Source organism: Phocoena sinus, chromosome 15, assembly GCF_008692025.1.
Source record: "Phocoena sinus isolate mPhoSin1 chromosome 15, mPhoSin1.pri, whole genome shotgun sequence".
Classification (NCBI taxonomy): Eukaryota; Metazoa; Chordata; class Mammalia; order Artiodactyla; family Phocoenidae; genus Phocoena; species Phocoena sinus.
The window spans coordinates 25,964,803-25,992,673 of NC_045777.1; the positions used below are offsets into that span (position 1 = coordinate 25,964,803).

The 27,871-nt window shown below is 42.4% G+C and overlaps 1 protein-coding gene across 11 annotated transcripts in view; it reads right to left on the reverse strand.

Moving 5' to 3' along the window:
• Window positions 1-1,861: 1,861 nt before the first annotated feature.
• Window positions 1,862-27,871, reverse strand: part of MAPRE1 (microtubule associated protein RP/EB family member 1) — a 35,826-nt gene continuing 9,816 nt past the window's right edge. For 5 of the 11 annotated variants that reach the window (XM_032604566.1, XM_032604560.1, XM_032604563.1 and 2 more), the window contains 5 exons: window positions 21,048-21,193; window positions 19,135-19,342; window positions 15,182-15,303; window positions 10,479-10,631; window positions 7,059-8,806 (listed from right to left, as the gene is read on the reverse strand). In XM_032604566.1, the coding sequence (XP_032460457.1) occupies window positions 8,750-8,806; window positions 10,479-10,631; window positions 15,182-15,303; window positions 19,135-19,342; window positions 21,048-21,173 (666 nt within the window). In that variant the 5' untranslated portion in view covers window positions 21,174-21,193 and the 3' untranslated portion in view covers window positions 7,059-8,749. The other 6 variants (XR_004345710.1, XR_004345713.1, XR_004345712.1 and 3 more) reach the window with 5 other exon arrangements.

Here is a 27,871-nt window from a genome sequence, read left to right on the forward strand (position 1 = left end):
GATGATAAAGCAAGTGCGGCAAAATGTTCACCATATTAGTCAGCCTGGGCAAAGGGGAGTTCTTTATACTATTCTCACAACTATTTAAATCTTTTTATTATTTTATAAGTAATTATTTTAGGGGCTTCCCTGGTGGCACAGTGGTTGAGAGTCCGCCTGCCGATGTAGGGGACGCGGGTTCGTGCCCCGGTCCGGGAAGATCCCACATGCCGCGGAGCGGCTGGGCCCGTGAGCCATGGCAGATGAGCCTGCGCGTCCGGAGCCTGTGCTATGCAATGGGAGAGGCCACAACAGTGAGAGGCCCGCGTACCACAAAAAAAAAAAAAAAAAATTATTTTAAAACTACAATAATTATTTTATTTAAAACTACAATAATTAATTCAATTTATTTAAAACTACAATAATTATTTTAAAACTACAAGTTTTATGAGAAAGGGAGGAGCTCTGTATGTTCGTGGACTGAGGCCACAAAGGGGAAAAAATATTGGTTGAGGGCAACAGAGACACCCAAGAGCAAAGCACAAGAGTAAGAAGCAAAGAGAAGTACTAGTCCTCTGATACTGGAAGGAAGAGAAGATGCAGCTGTAGAGTTAAATATCTATCTGGAATGAGAGCAGGTAAGATCAGAGGAAGCCTCCTCTGAGGGGAAGGGGGCCAGGGTGTGGGGTTCGGTACAAACCTGGCAACAGGGGTGAGAGCTTAGAACTGCCACTAGGGAAGCAGGCGGAGGATGGGAGAAAAACTGGTTTGCTAAGTAATTCGTTTGTAAGAATTTACAGGGGCAGATGACTTAAGGCCAAATGCAGTTAAAGCTGTCCTGGAAATCTAGCTCAGACAGGCTCAGCTCTCCTGTTCGGCCTTTAATCTCAGGCAAATGGATTTTAGGGCCCAGGTGTCCAATCTTTTGGAGATGACTTTAACCCCAAACCCTCACTCACCCTGACCCAATTTGCTCTCCCCAGTTAACACTGCTGGCTATCTTTGACAGAGGCTTATTGGTTTTCAACTTCCTTCTCGACAGAGACATCTTGACAGCTGTCCCCAAGTCCAAAGTAGCTCCTCTATGAAGTCTCTGTGAACTCCGAGGGCCTCAACCTGACTGCAGGGTCAGCTGGCCACACTTAGAACCAGGAAAATGAGATAGAATTCCATATGCAGAACACAAAACGGAACAGCAGAATCCATCCCACAAACCATAACCACACAGCCATGTTTCACCTAATCTGAGACATTCTTTTTACGGATGAAGTTGAACTTACAGCAGACAGTGACAGGAGGAGCTACAGCACACAAAGCCAGGACAAGTATGAGTGGAGAACGGCCCATAGGACAAATACAGCACAGAGCGCCCACAACTCATGGAAACTGTGGAAAATGCCTGGGAGCTTAATGATAAAGCAGCGTTCACCAAAACCAAAAGGCCAACTAGCCCCCAAAGTTGGAGGACAGTGGAAGGCACAGCAGCTCTCTCAACATAAGATGCGTGAGCTGCAACTCTTTGAAAAGAGGAAGACTACAAGAGCACTGTGTGTAAGATGGGAGTCCTATAAACCCAGACTTCATGGCAGGCCTGGACTTGATACCGCACTGTTCAATCTTGCCCCTGGCACAATTCAGCAGCACGAGCTGGCCAAAGGCAAATCTCTTGGGCAGGATTCAACCAGGGACATGGATTCCAGACTTAAAGATACCCAGCTGAATCGCATTTCACGATGACCTAGATGTTACCAAAATGTTAACTGTTCACCAAGCCAAGACCCCTCCCCATATCTTCACCACAGAGAGAACACCCACACAGAGAAAAAATTTCTGCTTCCATTTCATCAACAGTGGAGACAAAAGGCTTTCAATGAAATGAAATGTCATAAAAGATGCAGGTCTTTAAATCAGAGTTTTATTAAACTAGGTATTAATAAACTAGAAGGGTTTATTTAAAAAATAACAACAACAACAAAAAAAAACAGAGACAAGGCCAATTTGACTATTCCCCCCCCCCCGTCTTTTGGTTTGGGGCTTTCATTTTCCAATCCAATGTTATCATTTCTACTTAGAGCAGCCCCTGCGTTTATCAACATTTTTACATGGGCCAAAATATGCTAAATTCTATCACAATAAATGTAACTTTCCTTCCCAAAGAAGAAACATGAGAACAAAGGGGAAATAGTAAGATGCATTCATTCCACTTCTTAGATAAGGAAAAGTTCAGAAAACCCACATCTAAAACGAATAAAATCATGATCATCAATAATTCAAGTTTATTAACTCAAGAAGCAGGAGGGAAGGTGTTTAAGAAGAAAAAAATCTCGTAGATAAACCTCTGCACAAAATATTCTGGAAAAAAGTTCCAAGTCCTACTTGAGACTAGTTCAGGCATCGCTTGCCGATCCTAAGGAGATTCTACTCTGCTCCCTAAAAGCGGAGATGGAACGCTGCCGGAAGGCTTCAAGGTCACAGTCACTGCTCCAGGGAAGGCAGCTCCACTCCACTCAGCAGCAGCGCCAACTCTGTCCTCGCCACCTTTACCACTGCGGGATTTAAAACGTCAAAAATTGTAACCTAACATACAATTTATATGTGTGAATTACTCTTCAGTAAAGCTGCAACTATTCTTCTCAGCTTTATAAAATTTATTGAAAATTTTAAGGTGCAACTTGATAGCTAAGAAGACAGGCTTTTTCCTTTTCAAAATCGAATAAACAAGACAGAAGCCAATGACCATTGGAACTGGAGGGGACCCTGAGGATTAATGTCAAGATCACACCTTTAGTTGAGACTAACAACTCAACTCACATGACATTTAAAACAATGCTCTTCCTACCACACTGCCAAAGAGTACTCAGGATTCACATACCAAAGATTTCAAAATACCATGATTCAAGAAAAACAGCAGATTCTTGGGGTGGTTCAGTACCTAATTACCCATCTCCTCCCCGAAAAAGAAAGAAAAAAAATTAAGTCAGAGAGTTACAAATTCTTAGGAAATTTCTAAAAATAATTTTTATTTCATTCAACGTTGAATTATTGTTTCTTCTCTCAGCCTTTAAAATTACTAGGGAGGGAGGCGCACACACTGGGGCAAGCTGCGATTAGCCTACAGCTACCTGTAAAAAACAGGTTATTCCATTCTTCCTAGTAGGGTTCAAAATTTCAAAGTAAAAACAGCAGTCATATATAATTACACGTTTAATTCACATTATTTTGTAAAAAAAAAACATATAAAATACAAAAAAAAAAAAGGCAATATCAGGTTAGAAACCTTTAGAATGCTAAAATCCAGATGACCCTGAGGTATGCTGGATCTTAAAAAATCACTAGAACTACTCCAAAATATATAAATGGGCCCAATCGGAGAAATATAAATATGAACGTGATGAAACAACTGTGAAGCAAGACAGGAAAGAAATCTGAAGGTCACTCAAGCTTAGCCTAGGATAAACGGTGACAGGTCCTGGGTGCGATATATTTAGATTCTTGCACTAAATGGTGGTTCAGGGATGGATGTATTAGCAAAGCTCTCCCTGCAGCTTGCAGCCTGTGGGGAAAAAAAGCCAAACACATGTGTTGAGCCACTTTTTACTTCATCTGTCAAAATCTCTTCTTTTAGAGTCAAAACTGTCATTAAAATACAAAAGGATGTACACTTTACAAACCATTTCATTGTCAGTGCAAATTTTTTCAAAACTTCACATGCAAAATGTATGTAGTTGATGCTGAGAAACATTGTGCTCGTCTCTGAACCAAAACTTTCTCAACTGTTGAAAACTGGCCTCCAGAGGCAACACTTGCTGGAACTGGGCACTCTCCCACTCTTTCTGGCTCTGGCATCCTACTGGCTTTTACAGACCTAAGTAACTTTTCCTGGCTCAGAAAGGTTCCTAGGGAAACCATCCTCGCTCATCTCTTCACTGAGCCAGTGAAAAGCCATGCTCTGCAGACCAAGGATGCAGGGCCTGGGGAAGGACCCTGGTCCTGACCCTTGGCCTCCTGATCACAGCACTTCTCCCTTGTTCATTTTGGAGAAGGGCTCCAGCCACACACTCCCTTTATATATTCAGTCTACCCACTTGCATGCCTGACCTTGGCTTAACTTTAATAGTCTAAACTGCAATTTGTGAATCATCCATGAAAGCTGAATCTTAGAAACTCATCTTTGTCCCCGCTGGAAACTAGTAAGAGCCACAAAGCCAGCTTTGTTAAGACCTACCCCGATGGACTGAATCTCACTACAGCTTCCCAAATCTCATTCTCCCACCAAAACTAAAAATTAAAGACATCAGCAAATGGAATAAACTGCTCTTCCTCCTTTTCCTCATACCTACATCAAGCCTATCCTCACCAATTCCTACAGACTGCGAAAAATATTCAAAGTAAACCAGGAAAAAGTTAAGGAAAAACATTTTTAACTTTTAAGGTAAGACATCCTACAGAATTCCAAACTGCTAACAGATCACTTTGTAATTCTAAATCTACCTCTTGATACCATTCAAAGTTCTAGGCTTTGATGGCTAACTTGCTTTGCTTTTCAAATGATCACAAGACAAAGATTTGCCTCTCCCTACCTGCAGAAACATGTCTGTGAAGGCTACTATCATTTTACAATTCAGAACATCAGAGCATCCAATACAAAAGAAATATAGGTTACTTTAAATGTGTGTGTGTAGGGCTGGACTTGCTTACCTAGATAACGAAATTAATGAGGCAACCTGACCACAACCTCAACAGAAAGCTCTGTGCTCCAGGCTAAGGTAACACTGCTTTCCAACTCAGATTAAGCCAAAAGGGAAACAGACCTTCACAAATTACACCTGCATAACAATCTGGCTGAAGGCATCTGGGATAATGGTTCTAAGCATAGTCAAGTTCAATGTAAAAGCACAGAATTCCTCTGTGGGCTTTCTTTCGGACAAGGACTCTGCATACTCATTTATACTGTCACATATGAAAACTGAGAAAAAAGCTGCAAGTGTAAGAAATAAATATGAACTCATCGGGTTTTAAAATTTTATAACTGGAATGTATGAATTCAAAAGTACGACATACTCCTTAATTTTAAGACAACAGCAACAGTGCCAGACCAGCAAAATGACTGGTGATTCATGAACACTAACCGAAGGCTCAGGTTCAGCTTGCAAAGCAATTACTTCCGCTCTGTTGACAGCAGTCAGATTTGGGTCACCCACATACTAGCAAATTAATCTGATTAGGCTGATCAGGCTTAAAGCCTAGGTTTTGTTTGTAGACTATGGTGAACTATGGTAAACATCACAACAGGAGCTCCTCGTACCGAATCTCATAAAACAATCCTTAAAGAAAAACTTCCCTAGACTCATTTTGGTCATAGCAAAAGAAAACTGCTTCCTTTCCAACACCATATTATATTCTAGAGAGTAAACCCTGAAGAAATACCTATCTTTAAATCAATGAATCAATTACTGAATCAATGAATCTTCATTTAAAAGAAAAAGGGGAAAGGTGTGTTTAGAACACGATTTCACCTGGGGGAAAAACAGGATGAAAATCATAGTCTGAAAATTAAAAGGAGCTGGACTCATCAATCCCCGCAAGCTGAAGAAGAAACATTAGAAGAACTTGTTACTTACTTTACAAAATACTCCAAGTCTATCTTAAGGATCACCTGCCCTAAGCTTTTCTGATCTATAAACAATCTCAGACTGGATCAAGAACCCATGCGGGGCTTCCTAAAGGTGACGCTGTGGTCACCTTTTGTTTCTCAGCTCATTCGGATCTCAACAAGCACCCAGTGAGGGAGGCACTGCAGCCAACACCATCATCCCTGTTTAGCAGGTCAGAACAAGAAAAGGGATCAATTAGCTCAAAAGTCACAAAGCTAGGAGGGACCTACAAGGACTCCAATCTGCTATCCCCCCTGCCAGAATCAGACTTGAACTTGCAGACATAAATGTTAGGCCAAAAAGTACAGGTCTGAGGACTACATTAAGCCCCGGTCACCTGAGGTATACAGTAAAATGCAGATTTCTAATCTCCTGACTCAGAATTTCTGGGATTGGACTTTAGAAATGAATGTCAATCAAGTTCTACAGGTGATTCTGAAGCCCATCAGTTTGAGGACCACCAGCACGAGTGAATCCTAAATCCAGCCATCTGTTTACCTATACTGCATACAACACAGAAATTGCCAAGCAAACCAAGCAGCTTATTCAAGTTCACCGCACCAGTGACCTAACCTGAATTAGTCACATTAGAAGACTGTGTGCCTCAGCCTGAAGAGTCAGGCCAACGGACTTACTAGGTCAGAGATACACACAGTTAACAGCTTCACTCCTCCCAAGGTAACGTCTCAGCTGACATTACCCAAAATTATCTTCGCAAACTCCATGCACTCCTGGAGGTATCCTCTTGTAAATTACAAACACATGTGGTTTCCAATTCCTTCTTGAAGATGTGTAACATTTTAAGGAAGGTTTCATACCGTTAACTTCTACAGGAAGTCACGTGGGTGTAACCCTAGTCAAAATCATCAAGTTGGGTTTACAGAGCATCCATAATTGTGGTGGGTACCCTAAAGATCATATAGAAAACTACCTTCTGACCATTTAACTTTCTTTTATACTGAAAATGGCAGCACGTCGCCTTCTGAACTCGTTTCTTACAGCACAGAATTTTAAAAGGGAAGAAAAATGGTGATGACTTCAGGTTACAGATTGACTGTGTTCACTGCCTTTGAAACATACTTTCAGGAAAAAAAAGTATTGCCGCATGGTATCCACCAAGCTCTGTCCTATATACCTCTGGAGGAAACAGCCTGAAAAGGTTTCACAGTAGCTAGGCCAAACCCTGGACTTCTGAAAGACCTCTCACAGTAACATGAGAGTGTGAAACAGCAGGAGGCTGAGAAATGTACTGTGAAGAATGGAGAAAAAAAGAAACAGCCTTACAAATAAGCACATTTGAAAGAAAAAAAAAACAGTGAAGGATTTCAAAAGATCAGTCCTAATTTAAGAAGGAAGCGTGGGTACCTCATCATTTGAACCTAAAATAATATACCCAGGGCAAGACAAATTTCAGAAGACATGACACTCTTGAAATACAGAATTTTATTTAGAAACTGTTTAAAGTAGCAAAAAACCCTGTCAAGACAGACCAGGTGGAAAATGGGTTCCCAATAAAATGGAATTTTAGGGCAACAAAAGTCTAAAAGGCCACAAAAGAGAAATAGCACCACTGTTATTTGAACAATGGCTAGTTACTTGCATTTTTTGGCATTGTTAATCACTGAATCTGGGTTTTCCTCTGAATTCCACACAGAGCATGCACTACACAACAATTTTATCATAAAATACCTGCTTGCTACACACATTTTAGGACAAGCTACCACCAGAAACAAATCAATACAAATACATCAGGGGCAGAACAATCTCAGTAGTGGGTAACACATTTTGCAGAATTCTGCCGAACAAAGGAACTGAATAGGCTGTGGGCAAAGCAAATGAGGGAGTTAAGGAATGAAATATTTTAAATATTAATAATTAACTCAGACATGGTACTGTATTTTCTGCAAAAGAAAATTAACATTTAGTAACACGCTAACATTTTTATCTCCGAAGAGATTAGTGCACTGGCAAAGTATTCCGATAACAGTGGAGGGCTGTGGACAGCAGGTACCGAAAACACCCAGCCTTGCAGATCCCAAGGTAGCAGTGGCCTTCCTTCACTGATCACTCCCTTTGCCAGAGGTCCAGAAAGAACTTGCAGCACGATCACCTGCCTGCTGAACTTCCACTCTAAGCAGCAAACTTCAAGGAGCCAAAGAGGAGTCCCCAGTGGGCAAGGGGAGCAGAGAAGAGAAACACGTTAAATGTAAACTTAAAAGACAGTAAAACGGGACACAACCCCCATTCAAATCCCAGAGATGCGGGCAAGTCCCCAAAAGTAGTTGTTAGATTTAAAAACTGGACACACCTCATTTCAAAAAAAAAAAAAAACAAAACAACAACAACAAAACACAGTACATAGAAATATCAGGGATAACTGGAAAAATCACCAGAGAAATGTTCTATGAAAATCAAGCTCTTCGACTCAACACGTCTCAGGGCTGAAACACACCCCTCTATTCATCCAGGCAACAATGCCTCTTGCTTCTTATCAGGGATGCAACTGGTCAAGGACACTAAATGGCTTTACAAAGCAACTTTTCAAACTTTCCTTTTGGGCCAAGGTCTGGGCCTATGAGGATCAGGCAGCCCCGTGAGGGCTGGGAACAGCAGGTCCCGAAGGTTCCAGGTTCTGGCCCTTCCTTCCCAGACACAATGTCAAACACACAGAAGCTCCTGTCACGTTACATTTTACATTTTGAAATATGGAAGCATCTTTTAAATACTCTTAAGGCATTTATTTATTAAAACGTTCTCTGTCAAGATTTCACATTAGCTTAAAATTCAAACCAGTCTTTACACTTCTCTACTGAGGTCTCCCCCTTCTCCAGCCATCAGTGCTACCAGCATCCACACAGTGAGCCCCACGGTCAGCCTCTTTGTTCCCTGGGTGAACCAACTAGATGTTAATACTGCTCTGCTACAAGGTAAAAGCTCCTAACTCAAACTTATTGGAAAAGGAGTGAAACTTCTGCAAAGTGCACTTTAAGAAGAGGTACTTTTTGCTTATGAAAAGAAACCAGTGAGTCCTCTAAGAATAATAAAAGGGAATATTTTACAGTTAAGCACATGATTTGGAGTGAAGAATTCGGATGATGCTCAGCTGGTCCAGGCTGTTAATACTCTTCTTGTTCCTCCTGCGGGCCCCCTTCATCAGGTATCACGAAGCCTTCCTGAAATGGGAAAATGAGGGGGAAAGCTATTACTCAACGCTGAATGAAAGATCAGTTTCTACTGCGGGTTCACTTTCCTCATATTTAAAGCCTCTCAAAGTCAACGGTCCGTCCTGTCTTTACCACACACGTGGCATTTAATGGCACAAGGCCAAGTGACCACTATTTTATTAGGCAGTGGAATCACATCCCACAGAAGGCAAAAACTGAGCACAAATTTACTCTCAATCTTTCAGGGGTGATGGATGTGTACACTGTCTTGATTATGGTGATGATCTCACACATCAAGTTGTACTTAAATATGTGCAGTTCATCATGTCAATAAAGTTGTTTAAGAAAATTTACCCTCAAAAATCCCTGAAGTCAGCATAATGCTGCCATACCATCTCCGCTCAATAAACTGTCCATACAGCCAGCTTTTCCTTCATTCATTCTTTTGTCTGCACTTAGGAACCATGCACACATGCTACTGCAGGTGTTGTGGGTGTTCTGTTTACCCAAAACACCCACAACACACATAATAGCTGCAAGGCTGAGCCAACATCAGAAGCATGGGAAAACATCACACCCATGGCTCCCACCTCAAACTTACTCCAGGGCATCTGGCATGTGCTAACGGCCACAATGCCGTAAGAATTTAGACTTCCCCTTCAACCCCCATCTTTTTTTTAACTAAATATCTATGGCTAAATTTACTTAAGCTATGACTCTACTAAAATAATACTCAGACTAGATCGAGGACACCTATACCTTCAACCCCTTTGTTTGTATTATCTGGCACAGAGCAAGCCCGAAATAAGGATTTATTGAACAAATTATCAACTTTTCAGTCATGTGTCTTAATCCCCCCAAATTCACTTGATATGTTTAGAGCACACTGTTAGTAACAGCATTAATGCTGCCTTATATTTGTATACTGCCACATACTACGAAACACGTAGACATATTCTGTAGTTTGATCCTAAAGACCTTGCTAGGCATGCAGAAGAATTATAAATAATTGCAGCCATTAAACAGTGGACACAGCAAGATGTCAAATCCTAAATCTAGGGAAAATCAGTTTTCCTTGCTCCGCTAACACAGCATGATTAATATCAGCAGATTTGGCTGTGTAATACACATGGATCCCAAGAAACTTGACCACAAAGCACTTTGGGGAAATAGGAACCAGATACACTCTAGGTTGAGAGGAAAGAGGTACACTCTGACAGCTGTGGGCAGCAGACATCAAATAGGGGTCATGTGCCTGGTTCTCCAGGGCACGCCTAGGGCCCTATTAAAAAGAAGGCAGCACCTCAGGCTGAGGGGTCCAAGCTGAAAGGGGTGGAGTGGGGATAGCGGGGTTAAGAGCACCTCGTGGCACTCATGACCTATCAGTGGTCACAAACTACAGAAGCAGGGCAGCCAGCCACCTGAGTGTCCTATGCCTGCCTCAAAGGCTCACAGACCTCAAGGCAGAGGCTGAAGCTGGGCGGAGGTGCCCTCTCTGGCTGACTTTAAGGGTCAAAGATGAAGTCTTTTTTTTTTTTTAGAAGATGAAGTCTTTTGATGAATGTTATGCTGAAACACAGCAAGCATCAGTACCGAGTTTGCCGAAACCAACCAGAAAAGATATTTCTATCTTCTCTTAGGAGGCAAAATGGCAAGAAAATATCCTCATGTCAACACGTACATCTGTGGCATAGAGAATGTCCACAATCCTCTGCAATACAGGGTTGTTTTCCCCCTCGTTCTCCTGGCAAATCAATTCAATGTTCCTTAGCTTTCCAAAGTAGAAATCTCTCTCTTTCTCCAAGTCTTCGACGGTAAGTTTCAATACGTTGACCTGCACAAAACATTAGAAAGGGTTAGACACCTGGCATTCATGCACCAACAGCACATCAGATAAACTTCTAACCCAAAAGGAGATGTGGGCTTTCATCAAACTCTCTAACTAGGACAAAACCCCACTTTAGTTTAATGTCGATTTTCTGCAGCCCCAGATAAATAACATGGGCTTGTTCATGGCACCCTGACTGTAACAATTTCCAGGAAAGGACAGGCTATATCATGGAACATGCAGGAACTTCTCAGGGACTAAGACAAGATCAAAGAGAAAAACCCACGGGAGCCTGAGACAAATACAGAAGCAGAATCCACAACCTGGCCCAGCAGAGTGGCTGCCCATCATATACTGAGTCCTTACCAGGGCACTTTGTCAATCAAGTTCAGGTCTTTCTGCAAGTTGAAGTCAATGGTAAGAGAGGGTCTGGTCCAAGGGAGCAGGGTAGAAATGATAAGCCAGGAGGGGAAAACTATCTAAAGATGACTAATACTAGCCAAAGACAGCTAGCACTGAGGCAGGCCTGGGCATGGAAACTCAATGGTTCTTTCTCCCCCCAATATGTTGGGGCTAGGGGGTGATCCATGACTCAAGAGAAAAGCATCCTCTGATGAGAGGGTCCCTGCATCACTCTCTCTCCCAAGAGTTTCAAAAGGGAGAGAAGACAGCAGAGGCAGGGAGCAGACCCCACCACATTCCACCGCTAGCTCCCCTGAGCATCCTGTCAGCTCACACCACTTGTGCTGCAGGATCCTCCAGGAGCCCCAGTGAGGGACTCTAATTGCCACAAAGGGGCAATGAAGAAATAAATCTCAGTGCTTGTGCCAGGACTCTATCCAGCCACAAGTAATAGAAGTCGTAACAACTCTCACAGCCCTTTGTGTATTTTAAGCACAGTATGTCTTCGTTCCAGTATACTCAAATTTATAATGTGAATTCAATTTAACTCTCACTGAATGCAAAACACATGGCATAGGGTGCAGCATAAAATCCTCACAGGCCTTACAGGTTAGGGCCCCGTGGAAGGCCGAGCCAGGGAATCAAAGGTGCAGCTGCTGAGAACAATTTGGGTAGCAGGGAATTCTGAGAGCCAGAAACACCAGTGAAATCTAGTCTACCTTCTGAACTTCTAGCTGCAAAAACAAGGAAACAGCTTATCCAGCTTCCCTGATGAAGAAGCCAGACCCAACCGAAGGGATCAAATCCTGTCCCTTCGTAACTTGCAGTTGAGAAGCATCCAGAGATGATCCAGAAGCAGGTGACTGGAACCACCAGGACCATTCTGTCAAAGACTTAATTTCAATGTTCAACATCAAGGGCCTGAAAAGACCAAACTAGAATCAAGGTTCTAGACACCCTCTCACTATTCCTTTAGCAACCACAGAAATCACTTTTAAAAATAACTGAAAGGATTTCCCTGGCAGTCCAGTGGTTAAGACTCCGTGCTTCCAATGCAGGGGGCATGGGTTCGATCCCTGGTGGGGGAACTAAGATCCCACATTCCGCACGGCCAAAAAATAATCAAAAAAAAAATTTTTTTAATAAGTAAAAATAATTGAAAGTTTCAGTAAAGTACTAACACTACCTAGTCACCGGCAAAACGAAATCATCCATCTGCCCCCACCCTCCCCACCCCTGCTTTAACTGCTATTTGTTGCCTTTCCTTAAACTATCAGTCACTCCCAAAGTGGAGTGAGTACAAGAAGGGGACAAAAGGGCAAGAGTAGACTATCCCCAGTAGTGGAAGCTGCCTTGGATCTTCAGCCCAAGGTCCATGAGCCAGGGAAGAGGCCTTCTAGTCACAAGAGAAGGAAAGAGAAGTCAAAACAGCTTCACGAGGCACGGTGGCTTGGAATCCATCTGTACACACACGTTACACTAGTGCCTCCCTCACAAACCCACTGAACACTTCTCTGGCCTACAAATCAGCAAGGGCACCAGAACCCAGCCAGATAGGTCCCACCCACAAGGCCAAAGCAGCAGCCCTCCTTGACATCACTCAATAACTATGAATCCACAAGAAACAACACGCATAGACTTAAGTCATCAGCTTTCACTTGGCACTCCTCTAACTGCTTATTTATAAGGTTATTAAAAATCTGTGGCTAGTAATCAGCGTCACTCTTAGAACACTCTCTTATAGTTAAGTAACAGCTGTAACCTAAGAAGCCCAAGGAGAACGCTTTGGGCCTGCACTGGCCAATAAGGTAGCTATGAGCCACATGTGGTGTTTTGAGCCCTTGAAATGTGGCCAGTGCAATTGAGACAGGCTGTAAAGATCAAACACACACTGATTACAAAGACTTAGTACAATGTTCAAATGTAAAACATCTCACTGATAATTATTTGTAATGATCACATGTCAGAATGCTAATATTTTAGATATATTGGGTAATGTGTTATTTGAATTAATCTAACCTGTTTCTTGTTACTCTTTTCAATGTGGCTACCAGAAAACTTGAAGTTCTATATGTGCCTCACATTTCTGGTTTACATTCTATTTCTACTGAACATCAGTGCTTTGGACTAAAATCAACTAAAAGAACATTTCTCCAGGATGACTTAACAGTGTGCAATCACTGCAGATCTCCCAAAGTTTATGAACACCACAAGGTAATTTATGTAGAATACACTGTTCTCCTCTTAGCCCACCAAGCCCATGTGGCTCTACTTTCCCCACATCAGTCGTGTCCCCCAGACCTCCACACCTTTATCAAGGGTCACCACTTCAAATACTTTCAGGGTTAGAGACATCATGTAAATGAGCCATGGGAGTCAGTAACAAGGTGTGCTCAGGACTTCGGCAACCTGGAAATCCTTCATATTAAAAAAAATAATAATAAAAATCAAAACCCTGTTCAGGCCAAACAAATCAGTTCTGAGGCAGGGCTGGACCAGCTGGCTGTGAGCTGGGTCCAAACCTCAACTCAGGCTATTTAACCTCTCCAAGCCGCACTGTCCTCTGTAACACTTCACACAGCTGCTGCAAAAATGAAAGAAAATGCTTAGAAGAGCACTGGCGCTCACACTCTAAAAATGGCAGTTTTGTTTTTGCTATTAACAGTTGTGTGTTTCACCAAAAAAAATCTAACTCCTATGAACTTTTAAAACATACTTCAGAACCTATTTCACTCTATCAAGCCCATAGACAAGAACCATGACGATCACAACTGTCTTTCATCCACTGCCATTTACCCCATTTATCCCAAACACCCTTCCAGGTACTTGGCAAAACATCAGCTCATGAAATCCGCTCAACTACCGTGACCAAAGTATTAGCCCCACTGCATACGAGGCAGTGAATTCGGAGAGGTTAACTGACTTGCCCCAAGTAGAAGTTAAGTGGCAGAGCCAGGATGCGCCCCAAATCTACGCAACCCAAAGTCAGTGCTCCCTCACACCGGACACCAGTTGAACAGCAGTCCCATGGAACCTACTGCATCTTCTCCTGGAGAGCACAAGGCCAACCCAGTGCTGGCTGCCAGGCCTCGGCAATGACACCTCTTTACCCTATTTCTCACTGAGACTGCTTCCTGTGTACACCTGTGCCTGGACACCAACAGTTACAGGGAAGGCTCCTTATTCTCCAGGACTTATGCACTCACAGTGACAGTGCCCACAGGGTGCTTGAGGCTGCCACAACAATGGGGATGGTGACCCAGTCACTTCCACGCTCCCAAGGCACCTGTGACCATGAGGCACACACAAATCAAAGAATGAAAAAAAACAAATGTGATCTTTGAGCAGGCTTTTGTGTCCTGATTTCCTAGAAGTATGATCTGGGTCACAAGAGCTTCTAGATTAAAGTGAGGCCATTTCCTCCAGGCTTTAGGACTTGGCTTTTAAAAGGAAAGTAAAAGGGTTCAATCCCAAAGTCACAGGAATCACAGAGCATCCTTGATTTTAAATCTGGAATTAATCAAGAGAATCATCCAAAAGCAAACAAACAAATAAAACTAAAAGAATTAGTGAGAAAATGTCTAAAAGTCTAAAATTTGTTCTGATCTACAGAGACCTCTCCCAAGTACCTTCAGGATATTTAATCCTGAAGACGTTTCAAATCATCGACCTATTAAGAACAGAAAAGCAATAGGCTTTGCATACCAGTTCCACTCTCAACTTGATACTCTAGTGGCCCAGGATTTCAGCAGAGAGACTGCGGAATCTTTTTTTAAATTATCATTTAGAAGGGAAATCTATCTTTTGTCAGAGCCAAAATTCAGGAGACATTCTCCGAATCCCACAGAACCCTGACAGCGTTCCAAAGACTTTCAACAGGGTTCCACCGTATGGGCAGGTTTCCAAACAGACATGGGTTTCTAACAGAAATAGATGTAACAGCGCTCAAAAATGCCGGGTCCCTCTCTCTTCCATCGTCACCTCCAGGCTCGCAGTGCCCACCAGCTCCAAAGTGCTCACACGTGTCATGAAGACTGCTTTGGTATGCACACAAGGCAGGTCTTCCCACAAGAACACGGACAAGCCTCCCTGGTCAGGGCAGCAAGCACCTTTCCCCCAAGGTGGCTCCTGTCTTGGACACAAGAGGTGCCTACCTGCTGCATCAATTCGGCTGCTTCGTCATCCCCGTTCCCCACACCAGGATTCTTCCGCACCACGCCCGGGCCAGCCTTAGGGGTTGCAGTAGTTCTGTGTGTTGCAATGGGCCTCTGTGGAGCTGAGAGGAGCAGAGTTGTTTTTTTTTTTTAAGAGGAGAAATTTCAAGACAAAAAAGAACCCACCAGACAACAAAAGGAGGCTGCGACCAACTGCCCTCCACAGCTATGCAGTGAGGAGACCCAACAGAGAGAGCCCAGCATGCAAGACTGCACCCCATGTTTGCCCAAAGTGGTTTTTCATCCTGGCAGCACATTTAAGTACCAATTTTAGCCACGATCTTTCGTGCTGGGAATAAGTCCTTTGGCATGGCCTTTTTTCCGCTGGGGTGGACAGGACTATCATCTGAAAGAGGCAAAGTCATCCTGGTACATACAGATGATCTACCTTAACCCAGCTCCAACCACATCCACAGACAGGGCAGCTTTATGAAGCAAAGGAAAACTTCAGGCCAGGAGCTCACAATCCCAGCTGTCGTGGGGTGCCCACAATTCCCCATCTGGAAAGTAAGGTGCCTCCTAACTCAGAACCTCAGGCTCCTTGGATTGGGAAGATGAGGGGGTAGAGCCTGCTTTGACCACTAATGACTTCAAAACCCCATCCTGCTTCCCTTTTGAAAGGTGTTTAGAAGGGTTAGGAGAGAAAAGCAGCACACTGACCAGTACTTAAAGATTTCTCTCAGTATGAATGGCCAAAGCAGACAAAGACGAGGAAAAAGCGACAAGGAGCCAATCTATCTCCAAGTTAAAATAATTAAGAATAATCAAGAATGGGCTACCGCAAGGTAAATTTATCATTCCTGATTTTATTCATTCAGCAAGTATTTTGTAAAGCTTGTACATTATGCCAGGCTTAAAAATATCTCATTTTCCTGACATCCCAAACTGTTCAATAACCATCAGGCCTTTCACCCACAGTAACAGGCATTTCCGCTGGAGGATCTCTAGCACATGCTTAACCTGAAGACTAAATACTTAATGCAAGTCTCCACATGCCTGTTAGCAGCATCTGAAACATGAAATGCACAGGGTTATCTATGCAGTTCCCCATTCTAAGAAGCTAAAGAATAAAAGTACTCAATATTTGGAGAAATCTGAACCCTCATATACTCTGCTGATGGGAAAATAAAATGATTCAGTCACTTTGGAAAACTGTCAGGTAGTTCTGTCAAAGGTTAAACACAGAGTTACCATATGACCCAAGAATTCTGCTCCAAGAGTATATATTCTTGGAGACAACCCTCAGAATGGGAGAAAATATTTGCAAATGAAGCAACTGACAAAGGATTAATCTCCAAAATTTACAAGCAGCTCATGCAGCTCAGTATCAAAAAAACAAACAACCCAATCCAAAAATAGGCAGAAGACCTAAACAGACATTTCTCCAAAGAAGAGATACAGATTGACAACAAACAAATGAAAGAATGCTCAACATCATTAGAGAAATGCAAATCAAAACTACAATGAGATATCACCTCACACCAGTCAGAATGGCCATCATCAGAATATCTACAAACAATAAATGCTGGAGAGGGTGTGGAGAAAAGGGAATCTTGCACTGTTGCTGGGAGTGTAAAATGATACAGCCACTATGGAGAACAGTATGGATGTTCCTTAAAAAACTAAAAACAGAACTACCATATGACCCAGCAATCCCACTACTGGGCATATACACTGAGAAAACCATAATTTAAAAAGAGTCATGAGGCTTCCCTGGTGGCACAGTGGTTGAGAGTCCACCTGCCAATGCATGGGACACAGGTCTGTGCCCCGGTCCAGGAAGATCCCACATGTCATGGAGCGGCTAGGCCCGTGAGCCATGGCCACTGAGCCTGCACGTCTGGAGCCTGTGCTCCACAACGGGAGAGTCCACAACAGCGAGAGGCCCATGTACCGCAAAAAAAAAAAAGTCACGTACCACAATGTTCATTGCAGCTCTATTTACAATAGCCAGGACATGGAAGCAACCTAAGTGTCCACTGACAGATGAATGGATAAAGATGTGGCACAAATATACAATGGAATATTACTCAGCCATAAAAAGAAACGATATTGAGTTATTTGTAGTGAGGTGGATGGACCTAGAGTCTGTCCTACAGAGTGAAGTCAGAAAGAGAAAAACAAATGCTGTATGCTAACACATATATATGGAATCTAAAGAAAAAAAAATGGTTCTGAAGAACCTAGGGGCAGGACAGGAGAAAAAACACAGACGTAGAGAATGGACTTGAAGACACGGGGAGGGGGAAGGATAAGCTGGGACGAAGTAGGACAGTGGCATGGACTTAAACATACTACCAAATGTGAAATAGATAGCTAGTGGGATGCAACCGCATAGCACAGGGAGATCAGCTCGGTGCTTTGTGACCACCTAGAGAGGTGGGATAGGAAGGGAGGAGATATGGGGATATATCTATATTTATAGCTGATTCACTTTGTTATAAAGCAGAAACATACCATTGTAAAGCAATTATACTCCAATAAAGACGTTAAAAAAATTTTTTTTAAAAAAAAGAGTATATACTCTTGGATATATACCCCAAGAGAAAACATACGCCCACACAGAAACTTGTATATGAATGGTCATAGCAGCATTGTTCGTAAAAGCTAAAAACTGAAAAGAACTCAAATCACCATCAACTGATGAATAAATAAAATGTGCTACAACCATACAATAGAATGTTATTTAGCCATAAAAAGGAATGGAGTACTGATATATGATACAATACGGATGAACCTTGAAAACATTATGCTAAATGAAAGAAGCCAGACACAAAAGACTATGTATTCTATAATCCCACTCAGAAATGTTCAGAATAAGTAAATCCATAGACAGAGAGTGGATTAGTAGTTGCCTAGGATTGGCAGGGAGGGAGGAGAGTTGGGGGAAAATGGGAAGTGACTGCTATTAAGCACACATGAGGTTTCTTCTGGGGGGTAATGAAAATGTTCTAAAACTGATTATGGCAATAGTAGAACACACCTATGAATGTACTAAAAACCATTCAATTGTATACTTTAAATGGGTGAATTGTATGGTAAGTGAATCAGAGCCCAATAAAGCTATCAAAATTACAAAGTACTCAATGTCCCTCTCTACCTACCAGACGGATCAGCCTCTCTCAAGGTACTACATGACTTTAACTAACGTTCGTGCCACATTCTGAGGAGGAGTTAGCATCTGCAGAACATCCATCCTGCCCCAAAGTATATGTTCTGTGAGTGAACTACTGCAAACAATTTGGGGAAACCTACCAGGACAAGACTTTTAAAGAAAGTGTCTAAAAACAGCCTCCCCCTGACTCCTAGATTCTGCTGGCAGCACAGAACTTAGCACTCTAGGGACGGCAGGGAAGGCGTGAGTAAGCACAGGAAGCTGGTCTGCAGACAGAACAATGACACAGAGCCAAGAGCAGTCCCCAAGAGACCTAGAAAGCTCCTTCAGTTCCTGGGAGTTCAGGTATGGTTGCAACTTCCCATCTGAGGGCTCTAAGATGAAATGCCCTTGTGTTCAAATGAACTCTCTTTTACGTGAGCTAACCTGAGGGACGTCTATTCCAACTAAAATGTGTTGGCCAAATCGATATAGTAACTCATTCAGGCCTCAAGAACAGCCCTCTAGGGGCAAGTACTGAAATTCCCCTTTTACAGAGGAGGAAACAGCAGGGTAGAGGTGAAGTGATTACACAGGACTCCAGAGATCTAAGAACAAACACAGGGCCCTGATGCCACAATCCATGCCTCGGCCATGTGGCTGGGCTCATGCTCTTTAAGCTCCCTAAGCCTACGGCTACCCAAACCCTTCTGACTATAAGAATGAATGTATTTGGAAATGGTATTTTTTGTGTGGGGGTTTTTGGGGTTTTTTTGGTTTGTTTGTTCGTTTGTTTTACCTGCACTGCTAGAGCTGAGAGGTTTCTTCGGTTTGTTCAGAGCTGGAGCAACAAGGGAAGGGGCCACTGCAGTTTCTTGACCTTGTCTGGCAGCTACAGGGTCATAGTCTTTCCCATCATAGTTTGCATCAAAAAACTTCTTGAACCACTGAACGAATTCAAAATTGTCCTGAAACTTTCCTTTTACTAATTTGTCCACAGGAATTATCTGCAGAGAAACAAAAGACTATTTAGCCCAAAGCAAGAAGAAGCTTCTGTCAAGCATCAAACATGTCCATCAAATCAGTATAAAGCTCTGCCAAAGGAGAAAAAAATATTTTAGAGGCAAGAACTAAGTGCTAAGTAAGCCCCTGGAAGTTTGTAGAGCAAGTTTCATTCAATTTGCCTTCCACAGAGAACTTAACAACAGCCAGTCCCCCTCCAAGTCCATCAAAAGAAATCAGAAATGCAAAAGAAACAAGTATCATACATTAAGTCACATATACACATCCAAACACATCCTAAGATATGTCATTCCACTGTAAAGAGTAAAGCTCCCATGGAACTTGCACGGCCACGGTGCCTGTCACAAGGTATGAAATCCAGAGCACAAACTAACCACAGGCATCCACGATGAACTGTGCTAAAAAAAATTCTGTCTTAAAAATAGGTCAATGTACGGAATCAGTCCTGGGATAGACTTCTACAAAATGGTATGTTTTTCAAGTAATTCCAGTCCTATTAAACATACTTCAAAGGACCTGTAAGTTTTTTATTGTACAAGAATACTGTGTTATCAGGTATTACTTCAAATGGTGGGACTGCTGGCCACAGCTTAATTATCTTTTAACTCTTCAAGGATTCCAGTTACAATCTGAACTATATCCACCCATCTGAGCAAATAATTTTTTTTAAATTTCTCTGTGTGATACTGAAACATTTACAAATAAAATGTTATGTCTGTAACTCACTTCAAAATAATCCACGAGTACAGGGGGAGGGGTAGAGGTATACATGAAACAAAATTGGCCCGGAGTTGATAATCACTGAGGTACATGGGAGATCACTGCACTATTCTAACTTATATACTTCAAAAATTTTCCTTATTCAAAAAAATAAATTCCATAAAAAGAAAAATTACTGCATATAATAAGCTACACCTAGTTTAAACTATGCCTGATAACTAAACGATATTCTTCCAATACAAATGTGCATTTTATATATTGTACAGAGACAAAACTAAAAAATAAGACTGATTTCAAAGTAAATAAAAACCAGATACAGCAGTAAGATAATCAGGGGACGATTACAAGCTTTACTAAAAAAAATGCCCGCCCCCCCCAAATGGCTTAAAGGATAAGCCCTTCTAATGGGGGGAAACTACTTAATTTTGCAATAATTTGTTATCTACTAAAACAAAGCTATTTACCCTAATGAAGCCTGGTGGTCTGTGTTTCTGGTAGCTTCAAATAACCTTGGGAGCAAAAGGGAACATTCCAGCACCTGCCAGCCATCTTCTTTGTACTTTACTATAAAAATCAAGTACTTCTAGAATCTTCTCTATTAGAGCTACTTATTCTACCATATGGTATGCTTTACAGAAGTAAATTCAGAGATTAAACGAGTTAGACCTCAGACTTATAGAGATTAAACAGTAATAAAATTTTTTTTAAAAATCATGGGTAGAGATTTACAGATTGATTTTTCAGACAGTTACCAACTTCATAATGAAGAAAGAAGACCGTAAGGGAACCGGGGGTAGGAGAGCAGAGGGAAACTTTGCTCCCAGTAAATTCTGTTAACTGGAGAAAAGATAACCATATAAACTGGGAAAAGAAAAACAAGAATGTCCAAAGTCATGGCCCAGAATCTGTATCCTTAGTAATTACCACTAGTTAAGAAACACCCTAAATGAAAGAATAAAGTTTACTTACTTTGTCAACACCCATCCTCTTAAAACCTGCTTGTAGTATTTTGAAGTTCTGGATGTATTCGTGTTCTAGCTTAGCTTGGAATTTCACTTTCTTCAAGGCAATGGAGCCAGGGAACAGCATGTCCATAAACTGACAATAGGCAGCCCCTGAATGAGTAACAGAAGAAAATACACACTAGGTCATTAAATGCAGTAGCTATTAAAGCAGCAGAGTGAAAATTTACCCAAACCTGCTTAACCCACTAAATTTTAAAAGTTGTGAAGTGGACCTACAAAACCCCAAAGCTTCATTACCACTTGACTTCGAAATTGGTAATAGGACTGTGGTTTTAGCTTGTAAGTTCTACAACACACTTGCAACCTGGAACCCCATGATGAAAAGAGGAATGTTCCCATGAAATTTTAAAACTATTCTTTATAAGAAAACCAGCATGACAATAAAATGACAACTACAAAGAAAAATGAATGTCAGCGGGAGGAGGGATTTCCCCTGTATTTCAAAGATCCATCCTCTGACACAGGTTTAAAAAAAAAGTTTTTTCTAAGATGTTTGCCTCCCTGAGCTTTTTACATCTCTAAATAAACTTACCTATTATTTTATAAACAAAGTTGAACAGAAGACATTTTTGTGTTCCTCCATTTAAATTTTTTCAATCTTAAAGGCCACTATAAGAAATCATTGCATATATTTCATCTCATTTGCTCCCCAATTTCACTCCTTCCTCCACTTGCCCATTTTTATCCATCACCACCCCCAAAAGTGTTCTCTTGGCACTTAATATTTCCAGGAATGTTACTTCTCTAATGCCTACCAAAATACACTCTCCTAATACAGGGCAGGCTTCATGTGCACTTACTGCCCTTTCAGGAAAGGAGGCAAGAAATCCAGCGACTAAGCAACAGGTGTTCTGCAGAACGAGGCCGCCTTAATATGCATATTCAACTTATTTTACATCAGGCCAAACTGGTTCCCTGCCAGATCTGGCATAAACAGTGCCATTATCATTATTTTTGGAAAGATACAAAGAAAGCAGAAGCATTTCAATGACCAGAGTGACATGCTTAGTAGAAAGGAGCACCAGAAAGTGAAAGCCTGATTCTTGAGGTGGCTATTTACTCATCCAACAGAAATATACTGTGGGAATTATGTACCAGGCAATGAATTAGCAATATTTATGCTTCTTAAAATGGAGGCACTGGGCTTCCCTGGTGGCGCAGTGGTTGGGAGTCCGTCTGCCAATGCAGGGGACACGGGTTCGATCCCTGGTCCGGAAAGATCCCACATGCCGCAAGAGCAACTAAGCCCATGCGCCACAACTACTGAGCCTGCACTCTAGAGCCCACGAGCCACAATTACTGAAGCCCAGGCACCACAACTACTGAAGCCCGCGCATCTAGAGCCCGTGCTCCGCAACAAGAGAAGCCACCGCAGTGAGAAGCCCGCGCACCGCAACGAAGAGTAGCCCCCGCTAGCCGCAACTAGCTAAAGCCTGCTCAGAGCAACGAAGACTCTACGCAGCCAAAAATGAATAAGTAAAGTAAATAAATAAATTTTTAAAAAATAAATAAATTAAATAAAGGAGATTTAAAAGTCATAATTTACCAATTGCAATGTACAGATCTGGTTTGGATCCTGATGCATACAAATCAACTTAAAACACACACACACAGAAGATAATCTATTAAGCATCTACACCCACAGCACTGCTTTACACATGAAAGATATTCTTTCTGAACCAGCAAAATAATGTGCATTTACTAAAATCTCAGGCCATTCGTGGGACTTTCCATTCAAAACGGCAGTCATCTGCTTCTCAGAAAAAACCTGCTTGAAGAATGTTGTTCTTACTTTAGTGATAGAAGAATCCTTATAGCCATTATAAATGTAAAAACTGAGGACCAAAAACTGTGGCCAAAGACTACAGAGGCAAGAGACCAAGCTTAGAACCAGACCCCAGGTATCCTGACTTCCGGTCCATTGCTCTTTTCCATGTCATTATACACCATATTAGAACACCCTACCCTGGAATAAAGAAGCATTTCCTGAATCAAGGAAGAAAGAGGTATACCATGCTGCTACACTCTGACTGAAAAAGATTTAACAAAGAAAAACACTGAGACCCCACTAAAAATAGACAAAACAACTGGACAATTCACACAAAAAAATGTAAACAGCTGATAAACACATGGGGAGCCAACCTAAGGAAATGATTTTTTAAGAAATTATAGCCTGGCTGTCCAGTGGTTAGGACTCTGCACTTTCACTGCCGAGGGCCTGGGTTCAATCCCTGGTCAGGGAACTAAGATCCCACAAGCCATCAGTGCAGCAAAAAAAACAATAAAGTGAGTTTAATAAAGTAATACCAATTTTTAAAAAATACAGCAAAGATTTACACATGAAACTTGTGTAACTTTATTTACAAGAGTAAAAAATGGAAGCAACCTATATGTCCAAAAATAGGAGCAATCAATTACGTAATTTGCACACCATCACCTAAGAGAATATTATGCAAGCATTCAAAGCACATTTTTTTTAATTGTGGGGGGGAAGCTCAAGATTTAATATTACAAGAAAAAGCAAGATACAAAAACATATCTATAAAATGTCTTCATATATGTAAAAATATCCATCTTAATATATATGCATAGAAAAAAAAAGACTAGAAGAAAACACAATGTGGAGACTTCCCTGGTGGTCCAATGGTAAAGAATCCACCTTCCAATGCAGGGGACGTGGGTTCAATCCCTGCTCAGGGAACTAAGATCCCACATGCCACGGGGCAACTAAGCCCATTAGCCACAACTACTAAGCTTGCGTGCCTCAACGAGAGAGCCCGCGTGCCACAACTAGAGAGAGAAAACCCACATGCCACAACTAGAGAGACGCCCACACAATGCAAGGAAAGATGCCGCATGTCTCAACGAAGATCCCACATGCCACAACTAAGACCTGATGCAGCCAAAAATAAATAAATTAAATATTATAAAATAGAAAGAAAACACAATGTATTAGATTAAACCATACAAAGTTATTGTTTTTTACATCAAAAATGATTGAACAGTGGCCATCTCTGGGGACTGGTACTGAATACATTCTATTTTTAAAATATTAATTATGTACTACAATGAATATTATTTTATAATCAAACACAAAAAAAGAAGGTAAATGTTTTTTACAAAGAAGTCTGTCAGCTGCTTTTTTACAAAAGGGCTCAAAACTCCTGGCCTGTAGATGTCTCAGCTTGTTTCAGAAGAGGTTAAAAGGGGCTTTCCTTCCAGTCTCTGCCTTAGTAACAAAGGCTGGCAACATAAGCAGGGTAAGAAGGGGACTCCTCAGGTCTTCCTTGGTGGTGCAGTGCTTGGCAATCCACCTGCCAATGCAGGGGACGTGGGTTCAATCCCTGCTCTGGGAAGATCCCACATGCCTCGGAGCAACTGAGCCCGTGCACCACAACTACTGAGCCTATGCTCTAGAGCCCGCGAGCCACAACTACTGAAGCCCGCATGCCACAACTACTGAAGCCTGCATGCCTAGAGCCTGTGTTCCGCAATAAGAGAAGCCACCGCAATGAGAAGCTCATCCACCTCGACGAAAAGTAGCCCCCGCTCGCCACAACCAGAGAAAGCCCACGTACAGCAACAACGACCCAATGCAGCCAAAAATAAATAAATTTAAAAAAAAAAAAAAAAGAAGAAGAGAACCCCTCTTACATGGCTGCTGTCCCAATGATCTGGGGCAGGAGAACAGGTCTATGTAAAATCTGTGGCTGGAAAATGCAGACAGACTTAGGGCTGGACCAGCTGTGTCATGGCACCAACCACCAAGTCTCCGCTGACTGCAGCCCCATTCTGCCAGGATCTTTGCTACAAGCACAGAATACACAAGGGCACAATGCAGCCCCTTCTCCAAAAGCTTGCAATATCTCAAGTGCACTGGCTCTCAACCCTTTTGGGTCAAGGGTCCCTTGGAGAATTAGATGAAAGCTGAAGTCAATATTCTACACAGGATAGATGCCTTTCAGGACTTCCCTGGCGGTCCAGAGGTTAGGACTCTGCACTTCCAGTGCAGGGGGCATGGGTTCGATCCCTGGTCAGGGAATTAAGATCCCACATGCTCCGTCACGGCCAAACAAAAAAAAAAGGATAAATGCCTTCCTATCAGAAAACTCTAGATTAAGAGTCCTCAAAGTTTTACACAAAGGAAACACTCTATTAAATGTAAAAGTGTTCAGGCTTTTGGAAGTAGGTGAGGCTTAAGTCATCTTAAAGGATGAATAAAATTTGGAAATAGAAGGCTGTGAGGAGCCATTAACGCAGACATTAAAAGTCGACCTCGGGCTTCTCTGGTGGCGCAGTGGTTGGGAGTCTGCCTGCCGTTGCAGGGGACGCGGGTTCGTGCCCCGGTCCGGGAGGATCCCACATGCCGCGGAGCGGCTGGGCCCGTGAGCCATGGACACTGAGCCTGCGTGTCCGGAGCCTGTGCTCCGCAACAGGAGAGGCCACAGCAGTGAGAGGCCCGCGTACAGCAAAAAAAAAAAAAAAAAAAAACAAAACAAGTCGGCCTCGAGACATCTTAACAAGTGAAACATAATCCTATTTTAATTTTAAAAGCAAGAAACAAAACCGCACAACATGGTGTGCTTGTATTTGTTACTTACTGCAACAGTCTGTAATAGCAATAGACTGGAAACAAACTAAATGTCCATTAATAGGGGACTGATCCAAGGAAATTATGGCACTACACAGCCATAAAAGAAAGGAAAGTGGCACCTGCTACGTGGACATGGAACACTCTCCAGAGTGTTCAGTGCAATTAAACACTACCACTTGTGTAAAAGGGGGGAAGAGAACACACACACAAAACACAGACAGATGGATGTTTCTGCTTGTATACACTCTCTCTGGAGGCCACCCAGCTGATAACACTGGTTACTTCAGGGTTGGGGAACTGGGTGGCTAGTAGATGGGCTTACTTTTCACAGGAGACTTTTTGCTGTCTATCTTTTTGTTCCTTTTGAATTTTAAACCATTTGAGACTTTCAGTTATTCAAAAAGTATGTCAATTATGTTTTAAAATTATAGAAAATACTGAACGTACAGCTAAAATGAGTAACCTTGGGCAAGCTGTTTAACTTCTCTGTCTCAGTTTCTCTATCTATAAAATGGTGACGACAGTCCTTACCTCCCCCCCACCCCCCCACACCGAGGTTATATAGGTAAAGCACTTTAGAAAGTGCCTGGCCTATAGTAAGAGTTCAATAAATTAAACCATAATTAGGGGGAAAAAATACAGCTAAAAGATAACAATAACTATCACTCGTGACAATACAGCAGATTATGGTTTTCTTCTTAATGTTTCTATGAAGAAGACCTAATTACTTATAATCAGAAGGAAATAAGTTTCTTGTCTCTTGCTTTAATTAACACCAAGAGGTACTTGAAGAATTAGGCAAAATAATTTAAAGAGGTACTTCCTTGAGCAGAGAAGTGACAATAAAAAATGGTCTCTTTGAAAGGCTGCAGACTATCTGATACAGTAAAAGAAGAGTGGGGGAGAGGAGCCTGCAGGGAACGTAGGGCCCTGTTAGGAGGCCACTATGGCAGCAGCCTGCCAACTGAGAAGGGGTTACAGCAAAAGACCCTGCAGAAGACACAGAGAATTTTGTGAGTTAGCCTAAAAAGATGATTCTCAGGCCTGCGACACTAGAAGAATGGTGGAATTATGGCCCCAAATGGAGTGTCTGGAAAAGGCGGCCAACTTGAGGAGAAAACAAAATGGGTGAGGCCTGGTCAGGCTCTTGGTCTCACTCTCAGAGCAACTCTGGGAGCAAGACTGACAAGCTATTTTATATCAACTTGAGGGCTGGCAGGGCCCCACAACGAGCTAAGAAAAAAAGAAACCTAGCTTTTGCCTGGGAGCATCCAAACACCTCTTCTACTCTGTACAGCACAGAACTGTGAAGGAGGCCAGGATGGAGGGGAGAAGGCAAGGAAGGGGGATCTGAGAACATTCAGTGAGGGCCACCTGACATGTTCAGAGCACCATGCTGGGCCCTTGGAAAAGCGCAGAGGGGCCTGATCGTGGACTGGAATCGAAGGAAGAGAGGAATGGAAAGCAAATGGCACCCCCACCCCCACCCCTTCTTTGGGGCCACACTGCCTGGCTTGCAGGATCTCAGCTCCCCAACCAGGGATTGAACCCAGGCCACGGCAGTGAAAGCCTAGAATCTTAACCACTAGGCCACCAGGGAACTTCTTTTTTTTCCAGCATCCCCCTTCTGACACAAGCGATCCCATCAGAATCTTTCTCTGTGATCAGGGTTTTTTCCTTGATGACTATCTTTTCAAAATACTTGACTAACTCTCCAAAACAGAGAGACTACGGAATGTAATGAATCCTGAAACAAGCGGCCACTCTATCACTGAAAGTCATCCTCACCTTATCTCACTACAAGAGCTAAGCAATGGCTCACTTCACTGTTGGAGGCAGGGAGCCCACAATGCTGATAAAACTCAGCCGTTTCACAGGCAGCCAGCACATGAATAGTGTACGACCTCAGAGCTTTGCCCTCTCAAGGGAAAAACCTATTCCTACCTTTCAAAGCTTGGGCTTGGTAGAGAATTCTGATCTGCATGACCCCCTGCTCGTCAGAGGTAAGATCAGGAGGGACCAGGCTCCAGTGTTAAACGTCACTCAGATTCTCCTCGGGCCTCAGTAAACACGAGAATCTGAGGAGCCTCACTTTCTCTCTGACTCCAATCCCCAGGCAGCAGACCTTTTTCAGGGACACGGTGTCTGCGGCTCATCCTGTTTGGTCTCATACT